General features: G+C 38.6%; 1 protein-coding gene across 1 annotated transcript in view; it reads left to right on the forward strand.

Moving 5' to 3' along the window:
- LOC119825643 (phospholipid-transporting ATPase ABCA3-like) overlaps window positions 1-20,038 on the forward strand; it is a 115,694-nt gene that overhangs the window by 48,985 nt on the left and 46,671 nt on the right. Inside the window, exons 12-16 of the mRNA XM_038346672.1 lie at window positions 564-699; window positions 2,157-2,312; window positions 2,648-2,858; window positions 4,669-4,819; window positions 18,916-19,014. Coding sequence (XP_038202600.1) covers window positions 564-699; window positions 2,157-2,312; window positions 2,648-2,858; window positions 4,669-4,819; window positions 18,916-19,014 — 753 coding nt within the window. The remainder of the gene's footprint in view (window positions 1-563; window positions 700-2,156; window positions 2,313-2,647; window positions 2,859-4,668; window positions 4,820-18,915; window positions 19,015-20,038) is intronic.

Genomic DNA, 20,038 nt, shown 5'->3' on the forward strand with positions numbered 1-20,038 from the left:
ACAAAGCCCCATCTGGAAAGCTCTGCCCCTAAAGAAACCCTATGTAAAGCCTGCCTCCTCCTGTTCAGTTCTTTGCGACTTCTTCCCTCCTGTGTGAGATTTGTTGTGTGGTATGATTTTGTGGTATTCCTTGGTTCCTGACACCCAAAGCTGCAACACTTCCATTGGTGGAAACCCTTTCCTTCTGTGGAGCTGTAGCATTTATACTGGAGAAGCCTTTCCCATCAGAGCTGTAATGTTTGTACCTAGTATTATACAAATACAGTAACTATCTGATTACAATGATGCATAGCAACTAATCTGAATGTTTTCATAATAAACACCAATAAAGCTATACCTATTATAAAGAGCATGTAAACAAAGAAATAAAACTTAAAAGGACTAATTCTGCCTCACTAAAGGCAATTTCTGGTATTTCTCTTTACTTCTCTGTAGGCAACAGTCCTAGTTTTATTAATACTCCACACGTCTGTATGAGCTTGCAATTGTGCCTCTTATATAACATGAAAACTTAGCCTATTCCCTGTCTTCTCTATAATTCTAGGTCGTTTCCCTGCCACCAGAGGAGAGGCCTATATTAATGGATATAATATTTCGGATAACATGATTGAAATTAGAAAAGACTTGAGCTTCTGCCCTCAACATGACCTGTTGTTTGATGACTTGACACTATCAGAACACCTTTTTTTCTATTGGACGGTGAGTCAGAAGTATGTCTTATAAAATTACTTAGTAAATTTGACTTTCTTCCTTGATATACAGATCCGTTAATTTTAACTTTTTAAATTAAATTTATTTCACTATTGTGGGAAAAACATTAAAATTACACCTAGTGTATTGCCTGCTGTTGATAAAGATATACACTGAACAATGCAGAAATCAAATTAAACATAAACCTAACTCTAATCCAAAGTTTCTCCCTGCCATCCTAGAGGACTTCTGGCCAGGCTTCAGCATATTGTCCTGCAATACTTGATCCAATACTTGATCCTGACAGTGTAGTTTACCAAAGGTCTGGGGCTGATTGCCCAACTCCTGGCTCAGCAAAGGCCTGGCTCAGCAAGGGCCTTTCTTAAATAGCTACAATTATGTCAGTATTCAGAGTTGTTTTATTATTTCAATCTCTCCCATGTATATAGTATCTGTTGGTCCATCTTACACTAGCAAGAGGTGTGAACACAGTTTTCAGTGTTTGCTATTCATCAGTTAGGATTAGATTCAAGTATGCAAATGTTGCAATGAGCACACAACTTTGTTACACCGTGTACAACATCATTTTTCTGTTTCTGTTTTCTCTCTGTACTTTCTGCTTTCCCAGATGCTTTTCTCACTTGTTCAACCAGAAATCATCCCCTTTCATGACTGTGCTGCTACATTCAGCCTGCCAGCAAAGAGGAAGGTGTGCGCCTTCCCGCTGGTGCCACAGTACACGGAGCTGTGGAAAGGTTTTCTTTTTCTCGGAGTTTGGCTCTTGCAGACTTGTCTTCTTATTTTTCCTTGCCACTGTCCCCACCAGGGGAATACCATTACTAGTGTACAAAAGAAACAGAAAAACATTGGGTTTTCTGCCTGTCTGTTTTCCTTTCCATTCAAATAAAACTGTAAGGTTTCTCTTTACTCTCAGTCTGGACCAGGGAGCTCACTTTCAAGGTTGGATTGATCGGATTTCATGCTAAAGGGCACACAGGAAAGTGGTAAATCAACATTGGCTCAGTGATACTCTAGATTCTAGGGTTCTCCATGTTAACTTTACTTTTTACAGTTTTCTGTTTATCAAGGTCAGTGGGCTATAAAGAAGTGTATACATTTCCATAGCTTCTGGAGCTCATCACAAATGTGTTTTCTGTCATCTCTTTGTTAATGAGCTACAGATAAATTCTAAATATAAAAGAAAACACAGTTCTGGTGATTAAATCCACAGCTCTGTACATATTCTGCCACCAACTTACATCTCTATTCCCTGACAATCTTTGTTTTAGGAACTGTCCTCTAGATGTGAGGAAAGATGCATTTTTAATTGATACAAATAAAGCTGATATGAAATGTTCCTAGGGGTACACCTGCAATACACTTTCATGTCTGTGTAATGTCTGATGACCCTTGACTTTGTGATGGTAAATTGGTTGTATGATATAAACCCTGGCTTCTTTTTCCAGGTCAAAGGAAAAGATAAGGACGTATACTTTAGGGATATTGAGCGTATGCTGTCTATGTTTAACCTGAAAGATAATTACCACTCATTATCTGGCTCAGTGAGTGGAGGAGTGAGGCGCAAGCTCTCCATCATTATAGCGCTTTTAGGGCGCGCCAAGGTATTAAAAAGAAAGGGGAGCAATATAAACCCAGAGTGGGAGGTGAAGCAGGGCCTCTGTATGAATTTCTGTTAGCTGCATGGAAAACTCAGTTCTCTCGAAACCTGTTGTTTTGAATCTGAAAGGAAACACAACAGTGTAGACAGGGGAATCATTTGCTTAGCTATCATAGCTGATACAATGCTTTGGATTGTTATAATTTTCTTAGGTTCACATCTATTATAGTTGTCATTCTGTACCTTAGCTCCAGCGTTATCCCTTCACACAGCAAGTAAGCCCATGAGGTGCTTAGTATTAATTATCAGTGATCATAAAATTGTTCTCCTGGCTTTTAGGTAGTGATACTTGATGAACCATCATCTGGCATGGACCCAATGTCAAGAAGGGCCACCTGGGATTTCCTTCAGCATCATAAACGCCATCGGACCATTTTACTAACCACCCACTACATGGATGAAGCTGACATCCTGGGTGACCGCATTGCTATCATGGTCAGGGGGACCTTGCACTGCTGTGGTTCTTCAGTCTTCCTGAAACAAATATATGGTCTCACTACATTTGATCATTTTTAAGCTCATAATACTATAATAATATTCTAACATTATTTTCATTGTATTTTGGTTATATACCCAAAACTTAATTACTTTCCTCTATTCTGCAGAATTAATCTCAATTATTATAATCTTTTTCCTTTATTAATATTATTATTATTAATTATTATTATTAAAAATTTCCACCTCCTCCCCACCTCCCATTTCCTTTCCCTTTCCTTAACTCCCCTCCCCTTCCCTTTCCAGTCCAAGGAGCAGTCAGGTTTCCCTGCCCTGCGGGAAGTCCAAGGTCCAACCCCCTCCATCCAGGTCCTGCAGTTCTGCATCCAGAGGGTTATTTGGATGACTGAAACGACTGACTGATTCGTTCCTTGAGAAGAGGAGGAACCAGATATCCCTGACTTAAGTTTCTATGTTTCCAAACAAATATCAAATCCTTAACATAATGATATAAATCTGAAATTTAGTATTGGTAGTAACAATGTAATACAGAATAAATGAATTGAATAAGTGGGGGCTGAAGAAGTGGCTCAGTGCTTAAGAACACTTGATGCTCTTGCAGAGGATCTGGGTGCAATTCTCATTACCTGTATGACAGCTCATAATGATCTAACTCCAGTACCAAGAAATTCATTGCATTCATTTGATACAAAGACATACAAGCAGGCAAAATACTCATACACATAAATTAGATTATATAAGTGAAATAAAACAATTATTTGATAATTAGTTATATCTGTGATAAGTGATAAATTAGTATTTTAAACAGTGAATTATTGTGGGTTAAAATTATAACAGGATTTTTAATTAGAGGCTATAAATGTAAGACGTGGTAGAAGAATTCTAAGATTAAAGTATAGCAATGTAAGTAGAAATAACTAAAGGTTAATTAACATAAATTTATTCAGGATTTGAGCTCACTCAGTTCAGTTACTAGTCCTTGTACTTGTTACCCTGCTTTGTCCTTTATATATTAGATTCAAATCAATAACCTACTCTATAGACCTTGAGAATTTCATATATTGTATTTTGATCATATTCCCATATATATATATGTATATATATATTAGATTATTTTCTTTTTGTATAAGGTGTATTTGCCTGCACATGTGTATTTGCACCACATGTGTGTCCAGTACCCACAAAAGTCAGGGTATTGGATCCCCTGGAGATGATTATGGGAGGTTGTGAACCACCATGTAGGTACTAAGAACAAAACCTGGGTCCTCTGTGAGAGAACAGAGTGATCCTGAACCATCTCTCCAGCTGCCCACAACCCAAAATACATTTTTAAAAAATATTTTCTCTTGTCAGTTTAGATGCCAATTTTATTTTTCAAAGTTAATGATCACCTTACAGGTTGAAATGTCCTGCTGAAGATACATTTTTATTTGTAGTGTTAACTGCTGAATCCTTGGGGTCTAAATGAGTGTCTGAGACACAATGTACAAAACTCACAGGGAATGTAATTATTATGATTTATATTACAAAATAAATATTCCAGTAACAGGGGGCTTCACTTTGTATGTCAGCTTTGTTTGGTTATATACAGTAAAGCATTATGGTTCACTAAGGACTATACCGAAATTCTAGAGGTAGCTGCTGTTTAGTCAATCCCTTTGAGTGACATTTGAAAGCATCTGTAGCAGCTGCCTCATTTTCAGAGCTAAATGTCTGTAGAATATTATATCTTTTTCCTTAGAAGAGTAGATAACCTGAAGCATAAAGAGAAAAAATTAGTCTTATGGGTATTAAAAAGTAAGTAGAAAACATCTTCAATCGTTCACCTAAATGGTTTATTTTAGGTGCTGGATATCGCATAGTCATGGAGAAGGAACCATATTGTGATGTTTACAGTATCTTTGCAATGATTCAGCATTATGTTCCAGACGCTGTGTTGGATAGTGATTTAGGAAGTGAGTTATCATTTATCCTACCCAAAAAGTATGTATCAAGGTATGGACCTCAATAATTCTAGGTGGTTGGTTGTGGGGTTACCAGAAACATATTTTCATTTCCTGGGCTTAGTAACTTTAGTGAGTAATGCATTTGTAATAAACCAAGTTTCTCTATTTATTGCTACTATTTGTCAAGTAGAATTAGGAAGCTCACAGCTCAATATTTCTGTTATTAAACAGAGGATTACCTTATAATTTCAAGTTTACGCAAGGCTCATTTGATACTTTATTTCAAGTTTTCCTACATAGTGGTCATAGCTTTCTAATATTAGTAATGGATAGTAATGATACTACATTTCCATTGTACAAACAGATGCATAGAAATGGAACCCAGTGAAATATTAAGATGGTAAAGAGTAAAATGCAGATTGAATGGCTACTCTTAGAGAAGCTATAACACATATATTTGCCCTCAGATACTAGCCAGATGAGTTATTGAAAGTATTCACCAAGATATTTCATTGTGATTATCATCCCAGCTAAGAGAAATGGACACTAAGGGTGTTTGTTATTCATCTTCAGGGACTGCACTAGATTTGTGTTCTTGTCGAAGGTTATTGTCACCTAGATATCCATCTGTGGTTAATACTGGCCCTCATAGGCTCATGTATTTGAATACTTAGCCTCCAGTTTGTGGAACTATTTGGAAAGGATTAGGAGGTGTGGCCTTCTTGGAAGAGGTGTGTCTCTGAGAATGAGCTTTAAGGTTTCAAAAGCAGACACCACTCTCAAACATCACTTTCTCCCTCTCTCCCTGCTTCTCTGCCTCCTGCTTGTGGCTCAGATGTAAGCTCTCAGCTATTCCAACACCATACCCACATACCACTGTCATGCTCCCTGCCATGATAAACTATAAGCAAGTCCCCAATAAACTCTTTATTCTGAAGTTGGCTTTGACCCTGGTATCTCTTCACAGCAAGAGAAAAGCAGCTAATGAAGAAGTTGGTGCCCAGGCATTGACTGTTGCTGTTGCATGGCCTCATCATGCTGGGTTTTTTGGGGGGGAGGTTGGTTTGGGGGGTCTTTTGTTGTTTTCTTTTGTTTTTTGAGAAATATTTTTGAGGAATTTTAGTGCTGTGAACCAGAGAAGCAGTTAGCACTCTAGGTGGGGCATAACGGGCCGTCTAGTGGGAGATGGGACACAACAGTGCTGAGAGCAGTGTGGGCTAGGGAGCCCAGCTCAAAAAGCTTCAAAAGGAGCAATAATTGCAACTGAGTTAGAAACATTCTTACATTTTTGTAAGGAATGTGGCTTCTTTCTACCCTTGTTCTGGGAATCTGCTAAAACAAAATTGAAATGTTTGGAACTAATTCATTGGCAGAGGAGATTTCAAGACAGCCTAATACTGACTCTATTGTATGGTTATTAGTTATCGCCCTTGTACAGATAGTTCTACAATGAAAAAGAGAAAGTGAGTCAAAGAAAAATACAAAATGTGCTGTTTGAGGAGAAAAATGTTACCAGAAAATTTAATGTTGAAACCTTGGTTCATACTGAAAGAGATGAGGAAAAATAGAATGGAGTGGTACCCTCAGAGTAAGACCACAACTACCTAATCCTGCCAGTTGTAAAAATGCCCAAGGAATTATATGTTACTAAAAAGCAACAACAAATCAAAGCTTATGCAAATATAACTCAAGGAAGGACCAAGTTCTATCCCTAATAGGCAACATAACTATGCAGCTTTGGCCATGTGGTTCTGGCTTTAAAGTCATGCGGGATACAGGAGTCAAGAAATTGTAGAACCTTCTTCCATGGTTAAGGAAAACTACCAAGGCCATGCATGTGATAGGAAAGTCCTTGCATGGTGCCTAAATAGGCCATTGTGTGAAACTGTAAAAGTGATTCATGGATTACATTGAACAACCTAATATGTTGAAGATGCCAGAATCATGATGTGGTATTTTTAATGTAATCAGCCCCTATAATCTCTCGGGGAGTGCCACTATTAGAAAGTGTGGCCTTGTAGGAGTAGGTGTGGTCTTGTTGGAGGAAGTGTGGTCACTATGTGGGTGGGCTTTGAGGTTTCCTATGCTCAGGATATCACCCAAAGTCAGAGTCCATTTTCCTGTTTCCTGCAAAATGTACTCTCATCTACTTCTCTAGCACCATGTCTGCACACTACCACATTCCCTGCCATGATGATAATGGACTGAACCTCTGAAACTGTAAGTGAGCCACCCCAGTTAAATGTTTTCCTTTATAAGAGTCACCGTGATCACTGTGTCTTTACAGCAATGGAAACCCTAACTAGGGCAGAAGGGGCATCTCTGCCGAGAGAACTGTAGACAGGGGATGGAGCTAGCCTGAGAAGTGTGTTACCATACTCTCAAAGCTGGGAGGAAAGAGTCATCTAAGCCCTTTGACATCAGAGATGGAGTGCCAGGATTTGGAGTTTTCCCTCCTGGGTTTCAGTCTTGTTTTGTTCCAGTATTTCCTCCCTGTGTTCCTATTCCTGCCATTTGGAATGGTAATTTATATTCTATGCAGTTGTATACTGTGAGTACATAAGAGGTTACAGAGAAGATTGCTTTGAGTCACAACTTTAAAATGGTGTTGGGACAGTGAAAGATTATGGGTACTTCTGAAGTTGATGACTGCTTTTTATTTCCTTAGAGGTTATAGGTCTATTTAAATTGTTCATCTGGTCTTGATTTAACTTTGGTATGTGGTACCTATCCATAAAATTGTCCATTCCTTTTAAATTTTCCAATTTGTGATGTAAAAGTTTTCAGAGTATGACCTAATGATTCTCTGAATCTCTTCCTCGTCTGTTTTTATATTCCCCTTTTCATTTCTGATGTTGTTAATTTGGATGTTCCCGCTCTGCCTTTTGATTAGTTTGGATAAGAGTTTGTCTATCTTGTTGGTTTTCTCAAAGAACCAACTCTTTGTTTCATTGATTCTTTGTATTGTTTTCTTTGTTTCTATTTTCTTATTTCAGTCCTCAATTTGATTATTTCCTGCCATCTACTCCTCCTGGTGAGTATGCTTCGTTTTGTTCTAGAGCTTTCAGGTGTACTGCTAAGTCCCTAGTGTGAGATTTCTCAACTTTCTTTATGTAGGAACTTAGTGTTATGAACTTTCCTCTTAGCACTGCTTTCATAGTGTCCCATAGGTTTGGGTGTGTTGTGCATTCATTTTCTTTGAATTCTAGGAAGTCTTTAATTTCTTTATTTCTTTTTTGATTAAGAAGTGATTCAAATGAGCACTGCTCAATTTCCATGAGTTTGTAGGCTTTCTGCAATTAATATTGTTGAATTCTAACTTTAAACCATGATGATCCGATAAGATACAGGGGGTTATTCCAATTTTTCTGTATCTGTTGAGGTTTGCTTTGTTATCGAGTATATGGTCAATTTTAGAAAAGGTTCCATGAGGTGCTGAGAAGAAGGCATATTCTTTTGTGTTTGAATTGAATATTCTATATATGTCTGTTAAGTTCATTTGCATCATGACATCTGTTAGTTCTCTTATTTTTTTTTGTTAAGTTTCTTTCTGCTTGACCATCCATTGGAGAGAGTAGGGTGTTGAATCTCTGGACTGATGTGTGATTTCAGCTTTAGTAATGTTTCTTTTACATATGTGGGTGCTCTTGTATTTCAGGGCACAGATGTTCAGGATTGACATTTCATCTTGATGGATTTTTCCTATGGTGAATATAGTGTCCTTCTCCATCTCTTTTGGTTGATTTTTTTGTTTGAAGTCTATTTTGTTAGATATTAGGATAGCTATACCCACTTGTTTCGTAGGTCCAGTTGATTGGAAAACCTTTTTGCAACCCTTTACTCTGAGGTAATTTCTGTCTTTGAAGTTGAGGTTTGTTTCTTGCATACAGAAAAAGGAGGTAGCCTGTGTCTTTTTATAGGTGAATTGGGTCCATTGATGTTAAAAGATATTAATGACCAGTGATTGTTAATTCCTATTTTGGGTTCAGTTTGGTTTGGTTTGGTTTGGTTTTTTTTTTGGTGGTAATGTTTGTGTGTTTCCCTTCTTTGGGATTTGCTGGTGTGAGGTTATCTGTTGTCTGTATTTTCATGGGTGCAGCTAACTTCCTTGGGTTGGAGTTTTCCTTCTAGTACTTTCTATAAGGCTGGGCTTGTGGATAGGTATTGTTTAAATCTAGTTTTGTCATGGAATATCTTCTTTTCTCTATCAATGGTGATTGAAAGCTTTGCTCTGTATAGTAGTCTGGGCTTGTTTCCATAGTCTCTTGGTGTCTGCAGCACCTCTGTCCAGGACCTTCTTGCTTTTAGAGTTTCCATTGAGAAATCAGGTGCAATTTTGCCTTTAAATGGAATTAGCCTTTTTCCTTTGCAGCTCTAGTATTCTTTCTTTATTCTGTATGTTTTATATTTTGTTTATTATATGGTGCGGGGATTTTTTTGGTTCAGTTTATTTGGTATTCTGTAAGCTTCTTGTACTTTCATAGGCATATACTTCTTTAGGTTGGGGAAGTTTTCTTCCATGGTTTTATTGAATATATTTTCTATGCCTGTGAGCTGTAATTCTTTTCCTTCTTCTACTCCTATTATTCTTAGGTTTGGTCTTCTCATGATGTCCCAGATTTCCTGGATGTTTTGAGTTAAGAATTTGTTGGATTTAACACTTGCTTTGACCATTAAATCTATTTTTTCAGTTATATCTTTAATACCTGAAATTCTTTCTTCCATCTCTTGTATTCTGTTGGTTATGCTTGCATCTGAAGTTCTTGTTCATTTACCCAGATTTTCCATTCCCAGAATTCTTTAGGTTTGTGTTTTCTTTATTGCCTCTGTTTCAGTTTTCAACTTTTGAACTGTTTGCTTCACCTAATTGGTTTTTTTATAATTTTCTTGGCTTTCTTTAAGAGATTTATTGATTTCTTCCAATTTTTTGTTTGTTTTTTCCTCCAGTTCTTTAAGGGAATTTTTCATTTCTTCTTTAAGGGTCTCTATCATCTTCATAAAGTTACATTGAAGGTCATTTTCTTCTGCTTCTTCTGGCTTAGAATGTTCAGATATTCCTGTTGTATGTTTCCTAGGTTCTGGTGTTACCATGTTGCTTTTTAGGTTGCTGAATGTATTCTTGCATTGGCACCTACCCATCTCTTCCTCTAACTGATGCTGGCAGTGTTTTTGCCTCTTGGTCCCATCCTTGCAGTTGGTGTCTGTGTCTCAGTGATCCTCTCTCTAACCAAACATTGCAGTTGCTGTCTGTGTCTTATGGAGCTGCTGAGGTCTCCAGCATTGGATGGGTTTGGAGCCAGAGTGGGATTTGTAGATTACAGGGCCCAATCCATGTGGGGTCTTGGTGTAGTGATTAGCTGCGGGCCGGCTTCCCGACGCCAGGCTCCCAGCCACCCGGCTAGCTTTACCCCGAAATAATTACACACAAATTGTATTCTTTTAAACACTGCCTGGCCCATTATTTTCAGGCTCTTACTCACATCTTGACTAACCCATATCTAATAATCTGTGTAGCACCACAAAGTGTGGCTTACCAGGTAGACTCTAGCGTGCATCCGTCTTGGGCTGGAGCTTCATCGCATCTGTCTTCTCTCTCTGAGGAGAGGCACAGCAGTCTGTCTAACTTAGGAGAGGTGTAGCATCTGACTGATCCTTCTACCTCACTTCCTCTTCCTGTTCTGTCTACTCCACCCACCTAAGGGGCGGTCTATCAAATGGGCCAGGCAGTTTCTTTATTAGCCAATGAAATCAACTCAAACAGAAGACTCTCCCACATCATTTCCCCTTTTTCTGTATAAACAATAAAAAGAAGGCTTTAACTTTAACATAGTAAAATTACATATAACAAAACAGTTATCAAGTAAGAATTACAGGTACAATATTTATATCTACTTTATCTTTTATCATAACAAAGGAAAACAACTATAACTATCTATCTATTCTTCAACTCCATCAGAGACTCCAGAAGGACACAATATTACCTAGGTGAACAAGAAGTAAGCTACTTCCAAAACTCTAGAAATGAAAGAGACATCTCACTGCCTGGACAGTCACCCAAAGTTCTTTTGTACCTTTGTGGCATCCATCTTCAGCCTTCAGGTCCATAGTTTCCAGCAGACATTTCCACGAAGCAGGAAATTTCGAAGGCAGTTCAGTCACTTTCTGCTGTGTCCTGCAGAATGTCTCACAGACTCTTTCATGAATCAGGAACCCCGAAAGATCATCTCACTTTTAGGCAACTTCAGCAGTCCTCTCTCTGAGGGTTCTTTGTGTCCAGTTTATGCCAATAGTCCAGGCAAGAGCAGTTTCTTGTCAAAATGGCTATCAAACTCCATAAGTAGCCTCTTCGATGCCCATCTTCCTCTTGAAGTAGCTGGTGCTGCCAGAGGCAGATGTGTCTCATTGTCATGAAAAACCCTAAGTTATTAAAAAATTAAATGCCATATTTTGCAGTCTTTGAAAGGTATGAAGAATGTCTATCTAACTGAAATATATCTATATATCTAGAAAATCTAACTAACATGACTACAAGCTTTACTATTATTGATGACTATCCATTAACAACCTATATACATTACATTTTCAAATTGAACTACACAATCACAATACCTTAATCGTTATTAGAAATACATATACATATAACAAAATAGACCTTAAATTTCTATCAATAAGGCAAAATTTATACCAATGTAAATTATTCATATCTGTATCATCTCCCCCTTTAAATGTAAAAGAACATTTATAAACAATATTTGGGAATATGGGCGCAGTTATTTCTCTCCAAACTGCTTCCTGCTGAATGGGGGTGCTGTTAATCAGATCTTTCATGGTGTAGCCTGTGTGCTAGATTCATCTCAGTCGGCAGTTGAGTGAAATAATTTTTTGAGGGTGTTCATAGCAACCTTTCAGGAGGGCGTGGTCTATCATACCATATTGGGATAGATGCAATCCCTAGGGTCCCATTTTCTGTAAAAACAAAAGAAGAATCTCTTTTCCAAAGTATCATATCCTTAGATCCAAATTCTGAAGTCAAGGTATTTTCAAAATATCTATGTTGGATTAGTTCAGCAGCATTTGTAAACAAATATCTTTTAGCAGCTGTTGCTTCTTCCTCAGCATTCAAACAATTCAAAGAGAGAATAATAGCATACAGTATCAAGATTTTCTGTGTATTTTCCATCTTTATGTGGCTTTACTTTAACTTCTGGTTCTTTTATTTTTACTTTTTGAGACAGGTTCTTTTTATATCTTTGTCCTGGAATAACTCTGTAGACCAGGCTGTCCTTGAACTCTCAGAGATCCATTTGCCTCTGCTTCCCAAGTGCCGGGATTAAAGGTGTGCTCTACAACACCTTGAACTCACAAAGATCTGTCTGTCTCTGCCTCCTAGGCATTCGGATTAAAGGTGTGTGCTACCACACCTTGAACTCACAGAGGTCAATCTACCTCTGCCTCCCAAGTATTGGGATTAAAGGTGTGTACTACCACAACAAACTTCTCTCTCTTTTTTGTTTGTTTTTTTTTAAGAACTTTAACCTTTAGCCTGCATATAATTTTAACACACTGTAAACCATTTAGAGGTTTTCTTTGTCTTTGAATCTTTCTTTACTGTATATTTCTCTTTTTCTGACCACACGAGTCTTTAATTTATCAAGCAATATAAGTAGGATTAAAGCCATGGCTTTGACAGCTAGATCCAGCCCATTCCTTAGCTTTCTACGATTCCAGCCTAGTGGCTGAGGTACAGGCTGTAGCCATGTTTATCACCACAACTCTGTGGCCGTTCAAGGTCCCTGCCAGCAAGCAAGCTGCAACAGTGTCAAACAACAATCAAAAGCTCCATAGTCAGGACCTCCTGCTTGAAAGAGGCGGCCCAGGATGGCCCAGAAAGCTGGCATTTTAAAACAGCACAGCTTTTTTCCTGCTACGGCTGAAAACCGAAAAACACATGTTCAGGACCCGAGAAATTGCTGCTACCAAGAAGCCATGCTTTACTCTATTCTTTCCCAAGCTTTCTCAAACTTTCTGTGGATTCAGTTATCCACGTTGGGTGCCATTCTGTAGTGGAGGGGCTGTGGGCTGCATTCCCGCCGCCCTGCTTTCGGCCTCCTGACTAGCTTATGCCCCAAAATAATTACACAGAAACTGTATTCTTTTAAACACTGCCTGGCCCATTATTATTATTATTAGTATTATTTCTGAAAATCCGTTGTCTGCAATTCCTTTTAATATGTCCCATCTTGCCACAATTAAAGGCCCCAGGATCCTTTTACACTCCACATTGGCATTCTCATAAGCCAAAGATTCAATTATTATACGTCTTGCTTCTGGGTCAGATATCCCTATCTGTACAGCTTTAGTTAGCCTTTGTAAAAAATCACTAAAGGGTTCTCTCTGACCCTGTTTAACTCTGATATATGATTCCAGTCTCTGTCCTGGGTCTTGAACCCTGTCCCAAGCCTTTAAAGCTGCTGTAGTACATATGGATAAGGTGTGTTCATCATAATTCGCTTGTTCCAGAGGATCGGAGAAAAGTCCTTCACCTAGAATTTGATCTAGGGAGATCTCAATTCCCTTTGCTCTTTCCTGCTGTTCTAAAAGTTTAGCCTCTTGTCTGAACATGCATTTCCAATTTAATTGTGACCCACTCTCTAGAACAGCTGATACTAATTGTACCCAATCATGGGGCGTTGCCTTATTGCTTATAGACCAAGTTTTGAGCATCTCTCTAACAAAGGACGAATGTAGCCCAAAGTTCATAATGGCTTGTTTAATTTCTTTGAGATCATTCATACGGACGGGTTCCCATGTATATTCCTTGATGACTTTAGGGTTTTTGGAACCAGTCACCTTTTCTGACGTTACTATTGGAAAGGCAGGTAGAACTTTATGGAAATTATCCCGGAGAGTTTTACTCATTGACGGAGTTAAATTTCGCCTTTGTACCGTTTGCTCCTGTTCTATAATTTCCTCAATCTTTTCTAATCTGCTTACTATTGCCTTCTGTAAGGCCTGGATCTCCTGTCCAGAATTATGCTCCAAGGCCTTCATGGAGGATTCCAAAACATGAAGTTTGTCCAGTAGAGTTAGTATCTCATCCTTGGATAGAATTTTCATGGCATGAATTGTGCCTTCTTGTATTGACAATCTGTCAGCCAATCTGTCATATCCTTTAGACAAAATCCGATTTTCACATTCAGCAGTTTTAATTCTCTCTGATAATGTTTCAGACAGGGACTGAAGTTTACGATCCAAATCAGCTGTTCTCTCCTCCGCAGCAATGAGTCTCTCCTTAATATCAGACTGTAGTTTTTCTAAATTTTGCTCATTTGACCGAGTCATATCAGACAAAGCCTTATTCCCTTCCTTGAGACCTTCAAACTCTTTCTTGGTGTCAGTCTGAATTGTTTTTGCAAATACCTCGACCGACTTAAAGTTGTCACTCAAAACAGTTGTGCCCTTTCTTAAGCATTCAACCTCTGTCCTAAGAATCCTGGTTTCATTCTGTAAGGACTTTATCATTTTTCTATTTTCAAACCATGTAAGGGAGAAACCAAATACGAGAAAAATTGCAAGCCCTATAAACATCCAAGTTATGGGAATATCATATGTATCCTGTAATATTTCTACCATAGTATAATTAAATAGATTGCAGAAGCTTTCAACGGTGATATGGTCAGACATTTTTTTATTTTTTTTTTTTTTAATCAAAAGAAATTTTACCTGAAATGACCGTTCCCTGCCAGTAGGTCGCTAGGGCAATAACCGCTCGGCCAAACCGAGTCTGCAGTACCAGCGGAGCTCGAATGTTGGGACTCCGGCAGTAACCGCTAGTCTCCGGCAGGTCAGGGCCCAGGCCGAACTCAGCCGGGACTGGTGCTGCCTGAGGGGTTAGCGAGCTCGGACTGAGTCACCCGCGCACACACACGTCCTTTGCTCCGTACAAGCGGGACTGGGACAGGCTAGTCTGGGAAACTGCTCTGAAGCAATCAAGAGCCCAAGGCCGAATCCCTGCCACGCAGTGTGGGAACTGGAGCTGAAGGCTCCCAAATGCCCTAGTTGGACGCCAAATGAAGGTGCGTGGTTGATCGGCAGTTATGATTCACCAGACAAGCTTTAATATATATAATTCAGTTTTAATAAAGGAAAGGAAAGGGAACTTACAAATCCAAGGTTCCAGCGAGGAGGGCAGGAAAACAAAGAGCAGGCAGGCCGCAGGCCCGCAAGATTTTATAAGTCAATATTAGCCTAAGGGGGACACGCCTAAGAGGGACACGCCTTTAGACCAAGGGGGACACGCCTTTAAACCAAGGGGGACACGCCTTACAAAACAAGGTTTTGGGCTAGGCTTCCCCTTCATCTTGGAGCAGCCTGACTGCAAGTGACTTGCCTACTGGCCAGCTAATGAAGCTGAGGCAGATGGAGGAGGGGCCCAGGGTTTTGCCCTGGGGCCTAGAGCCTAGAGACTGGACTGTCCAGCTGCAGAGCTGGTCACTCATCTGGTCTAGGAGTTCTTTCTGCCTGTGTGTCGCTTTCATTGGTTAATAAAGAAACTGCCTTGACCTAGTTGATAGGGTAGAATGTAGGTATGTGGAGAAGATAGAACAGAATGCTGGGAAGAAGGGTAGAGTGGGAGAAGCCATGGATCCTCCTGCCTGAGATAGACGTGGGTTAGAATCTTGACAGTAAGCCACAGTCACATGGCAATACACAGATTAATAGAAATGGGTTAAATTAAGATGTAAAAATTAGCCAATGAGAAACTAGAGCTAATGGGCCAAGCAGTGTTTTAATGAATATAGCTTCTGTGTGGTTATTTCGGGGCTAAGCAAGCCACACAACAGGGATAAACAAGCAGCCCCCTCCAAGCAACACTCATCTCTTGGTCCACACTCTCTAGTCGAAAAAAATAATCTTAAACTTCATATGGAAATGCAAAATCTCAGGGTAGCTAACACAATACTGAATATTGAAAGAACTGCTGGAAGTACCAACACTCCAAACTTTAAGTTGTACAATAATATCATGGCATTGGCATTAAAACAGACAGATTTACCAGTGGAATAGAACTGACTATCTTGGAATAACCCCTCAAACCTGTGGACATTTGATTTTTGACAAAGAAGCCAGAAATACACACTGGAGAAAAGACAGCATCTTCAACAAATGATGCTGGTAAAACTGGATAGATGCATGTAGAAGAATTCAAATGAATCCATATCCATCCCTGCACAAAACTATACTCCAAATGGATCAGAGACCTCAAACAAGATATTCTGAATCTGACAGAAGACAAAATACAGAATACATTTTAATTCATCAACACAGGAGAGGAATTTCTGAGTAGGATCCCTATAGTATAGGAATTAAGAATAGCAATAAATGGAACCTCACAAAGCTTAAAAAAAACTTCTGTACAGCAAAGGATACTGTCATTCAAGCATAGAGGAAGCTTACAGAATGGCAAAAACAGTTACCAGACACTAGTCTAAACAGAGAAAAAACTCCTAATTATGAAAGCAACTCAGTTTTGAAAATGGAATATAGAACTAAAAAGAGTTCTGTAAAGATAAAACACAAATGGCTGAGAAATGCTTTAGAAATGTTCAAAATTCTTAGCCATTGGGAAATGTAAATTAAAACATTTTCATCTTACCACAGTCAGAAAGGCCAAGAGGAGTAGGTCAAATGACAGCATATGCCGGCAAGATTGAGCGGAGAGGGGAACACCTACCTGTTCATTGCTGGTGTGAGTGAAAATGACTGTAGTCACTATGCAAATCAATGTGGAGGATCCTCAAAAATCTGAAAATAGGTCTACCGCAAGATCTAGCTATACTATTCTTGGGCATATACCCAAACGACTTACTGCAGAGGTATTTGCTCATCTATGTTTATTGCTGCTCTATTCATAACAGCCAGAAATTAGAAATAACATATATTAGTCCGTCAGCTAATGAAAGAGTAGTGAAAATGTGGTACATTTATACAGCAGAATTATCCAGCTGTTATGAAAATAAAATTATGGGCCGGGCGGCGGTGGCGCACGCCTTTAATCCCAGCACTCGGAAGGCAAGGCAGGCGGATCTTTGTGAGTTTGAGACCATCCTGGTCTACAAGAGCTAGCTCCAGGACAGGCTCTAAAGCTGCAGAGAAACCCTGTCTCAAAAAACCAAAAAAAAAAAAAAAGAAAAGAAAATTATGAGATTTGTATGTAAATGGGTGGAGCTAGAAACATCATCCTGAGGGACATAACTCAAGACCCAGAAAGACAAAGATTACATGTTTGCTCTCCTATGTAGATGTTAGCTTTTAAGATATGTATGTTTCATTTAGAATACCCACAGGGGCTAAGTAGCTAGTAAGGGACCAGAGGAGAGGAGGGGAATCTCCCAAGGAAGTGAAAATAGAATATAGAATTGCAAAGGGATAAAGGGGGAAATAGAGTAGAATTAAAAGGAGAAAAGCATGGGAGAACAGGATAAAGGGGGATTATAGGGAAGGGAAACTAATAATAAAGGAGGTCTTTAGAAAATCTCTATGGAAACCATCTACCATAAAACATAAAATATATACATATTAAAGAAATTTAAATGGAGTTACCATATGATTGGGGAGACAGTGCTCTAGCTAGACATTTTATGCTACAAATAAAATACCACTAGCAGAAATGGGTTATATCTTATTGAGCCATTGGCCAGAGGGCTCTCATAGCCCTTTCCCCCAAGTACTGCAGGATTTTGATAATGCTATTTGTTACTGTCCAAAACTAGGTGGAAAATTCTATTGTTGAAGACACCACTTATGTCATTGAACATAAATAGAGGAATCAAGTTGGTGTCCAACTAGAGGCTTTAATTTACCAAGTTACAAATGCTAAAAGATATAACATCAACCTGACTACAAGATATACCCACTGATGCAATATTGGCACAAGTATTAGGGGGGTAACTAACCACATTTTTATTGGATTTAAGAACCATTTCATTGGATGGAACCCATACCTGACACTGCTAAAGTGGCCAGAAACATGTAGCTAGATAGGTCATGGGCCCTAAGGGAAAGCATAGTAACCATTTTTCTGATAAATGAACATAGTAATAAAAATGCTCCCAGTTTATATATTTCTATACCAATAGATCAGTGCCTCACTCAGCCTGCATCAAAAAGTTTCTTGCAGTAGATGGTAAATAACCCAGAGCCACAACTGGACACTTCAGAGAGTGAGAGACTCTGGAGCACTCAGCCCTAATGAGATGTCTTCATCAAAGCCTTCCCCTCAAGGTTCAGAGAACTATTCATCAGAGGATATTTCAGAAAGATGATAAGACTCAGAAGTGATGGGTGACTGCAAGGAAACAGTGTCTTCTAGACACAACAGAACTGACTTACATATGAACTCAAACAGACTGGCAGCATGCTAAAGACCTGCCCAAGTTTAAGCCAGACAAAATCACTGCACATAAAATGGGTACAAAAATCTCACTCCTAACTAAGAAACTATTTGCAATTGATAATTGCTGGGAGAAGCAAAGTCGGTTTTCTACAATGAAGTGACATTGAGCGTATCAACTACAGGTCAGAGCACACTCCATGTTTTTGTGTGGTATTTGTTTGTTTGCTTGCTTGGCTTGGTGTTTTTTGTGTAGGGAGAACATGTTCTCTTTTTTGTTTTGTTTTGTTTTGTTTTGTTTTTAAATATACTCTTAAGAAAAAGTATGAGGGCTGGAGAGATGGCTCAACCATTAAATGCTAGGCTCACCACAAAAAATATAAGAAAAACCATGAAGTTGGATGTGTGGGCAGGTAGGGAGGATCTAGGAGAAGTTGAAGAGAGAAGATACAACAAATACATTGTAAGAAAAGATTTTAAGCAAATAAAGAAAGGATACATTTTCTTTTGTTTGCAATCCTGGAAATTGAACTCAAAGCCTTGTTCATGCTAAGAAAGTACTTTTTCCACTGCACTCCATCTCCAGTCCTAAGAATTTTAAAAAGGAAGACATTTATAGTAAATAATATATAATTAAAAATAACAAATGGATAAAATTGAGGTGATTACATTTTTATTCCATTTACTGAGAAATAATGAATGGAAAATATATAACCAAACCCAACACTAGATTTCTTCTTCTTTCTTTCCAGATTTGAAGCTTTGTTTAATGAGTTGGAAATGAAACAGAAAGCACTGGGAATTGCCAACTTTGGAGCTTCAATCACTACAATGGAAGAGGTTTTCCTTAAGTAAGTTATAACATCCTGTTAAAAAAAAAAACAAACTTTCTACCCCTAAATTCCTATGTTAATTTAAAAACAAACTTCACCCTTTTTCAGCTGAAATAAATTGTCACCAAGTTTTCAAATATACTATTTTTATGGGAACATACTTCCATGTATATTTAGCTGATATTTAAAGATGTTGAACTTGGACTTTGATGCATATCTTTTTTAACATTTTTTTCAGAATTTCATGAGTGAATATGCTGTGTTTATACCATTTCCAGCTCATATTCTCTCTCCTCCAACTCCTTTCAAGTCCCCTCTTAAATTCACAACCTTTTCTTCAATTGTTCGATATCTGGGTGTGTGTATGTATTTATGTATGTCCTATTGAGTCCATTTAGTGTTTCTCATATTTATATGTGCTGGAGATAACCACTCAGGAATGCATAACCTTTCAGCGGGCTCATCAGTGGTGAAGACTGATTGATTCTCCCCCTCTTTTCAGCCATTGATTGAATGTAATTCTTTATCTAAGAGTGGGGTTTTGTGAAATTTCCACAATCCACAAAGACATGTCAACTGGTGTAGTCTTTACACAGGACTTGTTTAGACAGCTGTATATGTTGAGGTTTCATGGAAACAAGATTTCCTGTCAAATATAAAATATACTATCTCACAGCAGATATCCTTGTACTCTGTCTCTTACATTTTTCCACCCATCTTCTGTTCTGTTTTCTGAGCATTAGATGTAGCAGTTGTGTTGTAGATGTATCAGCTGAAATTGGGCATCCTACAATCAGTTTGTTCCCTGTATTTGAACCAGTTGTACATGTCTGTAATGGTTTTCAGCTGCTGGGGAAAACCTTCATTAATGAGGGCTGAGAGCTACACTTATCTGTGGTTGTAAGGAGGGGTATATAGAATGTAACTGGGAATTATACTTGTTTGGGAAAGTAGCTGTAATGAGTTCTTCTCAAGTAGTTGACTAGGTTTCTCAGTACCAGGCATGAATGGCCTCCTATTAAACAGGATTTAAGTCCAATCA

This window comes from Arvicola amphibius, chromosome 1 (genome assembly GCF_903992535.2).
Source record: "Arvicola amphibius chromosome 1, mArvAmp1.2, whole genome shotgun sequence".
Classification (NCBI taxonomy): domain Eukaryota; kingdom Metazoa; phylum Chordata; class Mammalia; order Rodentia; family Cricetidae; genus Arvicola; species Arvicola amphibius.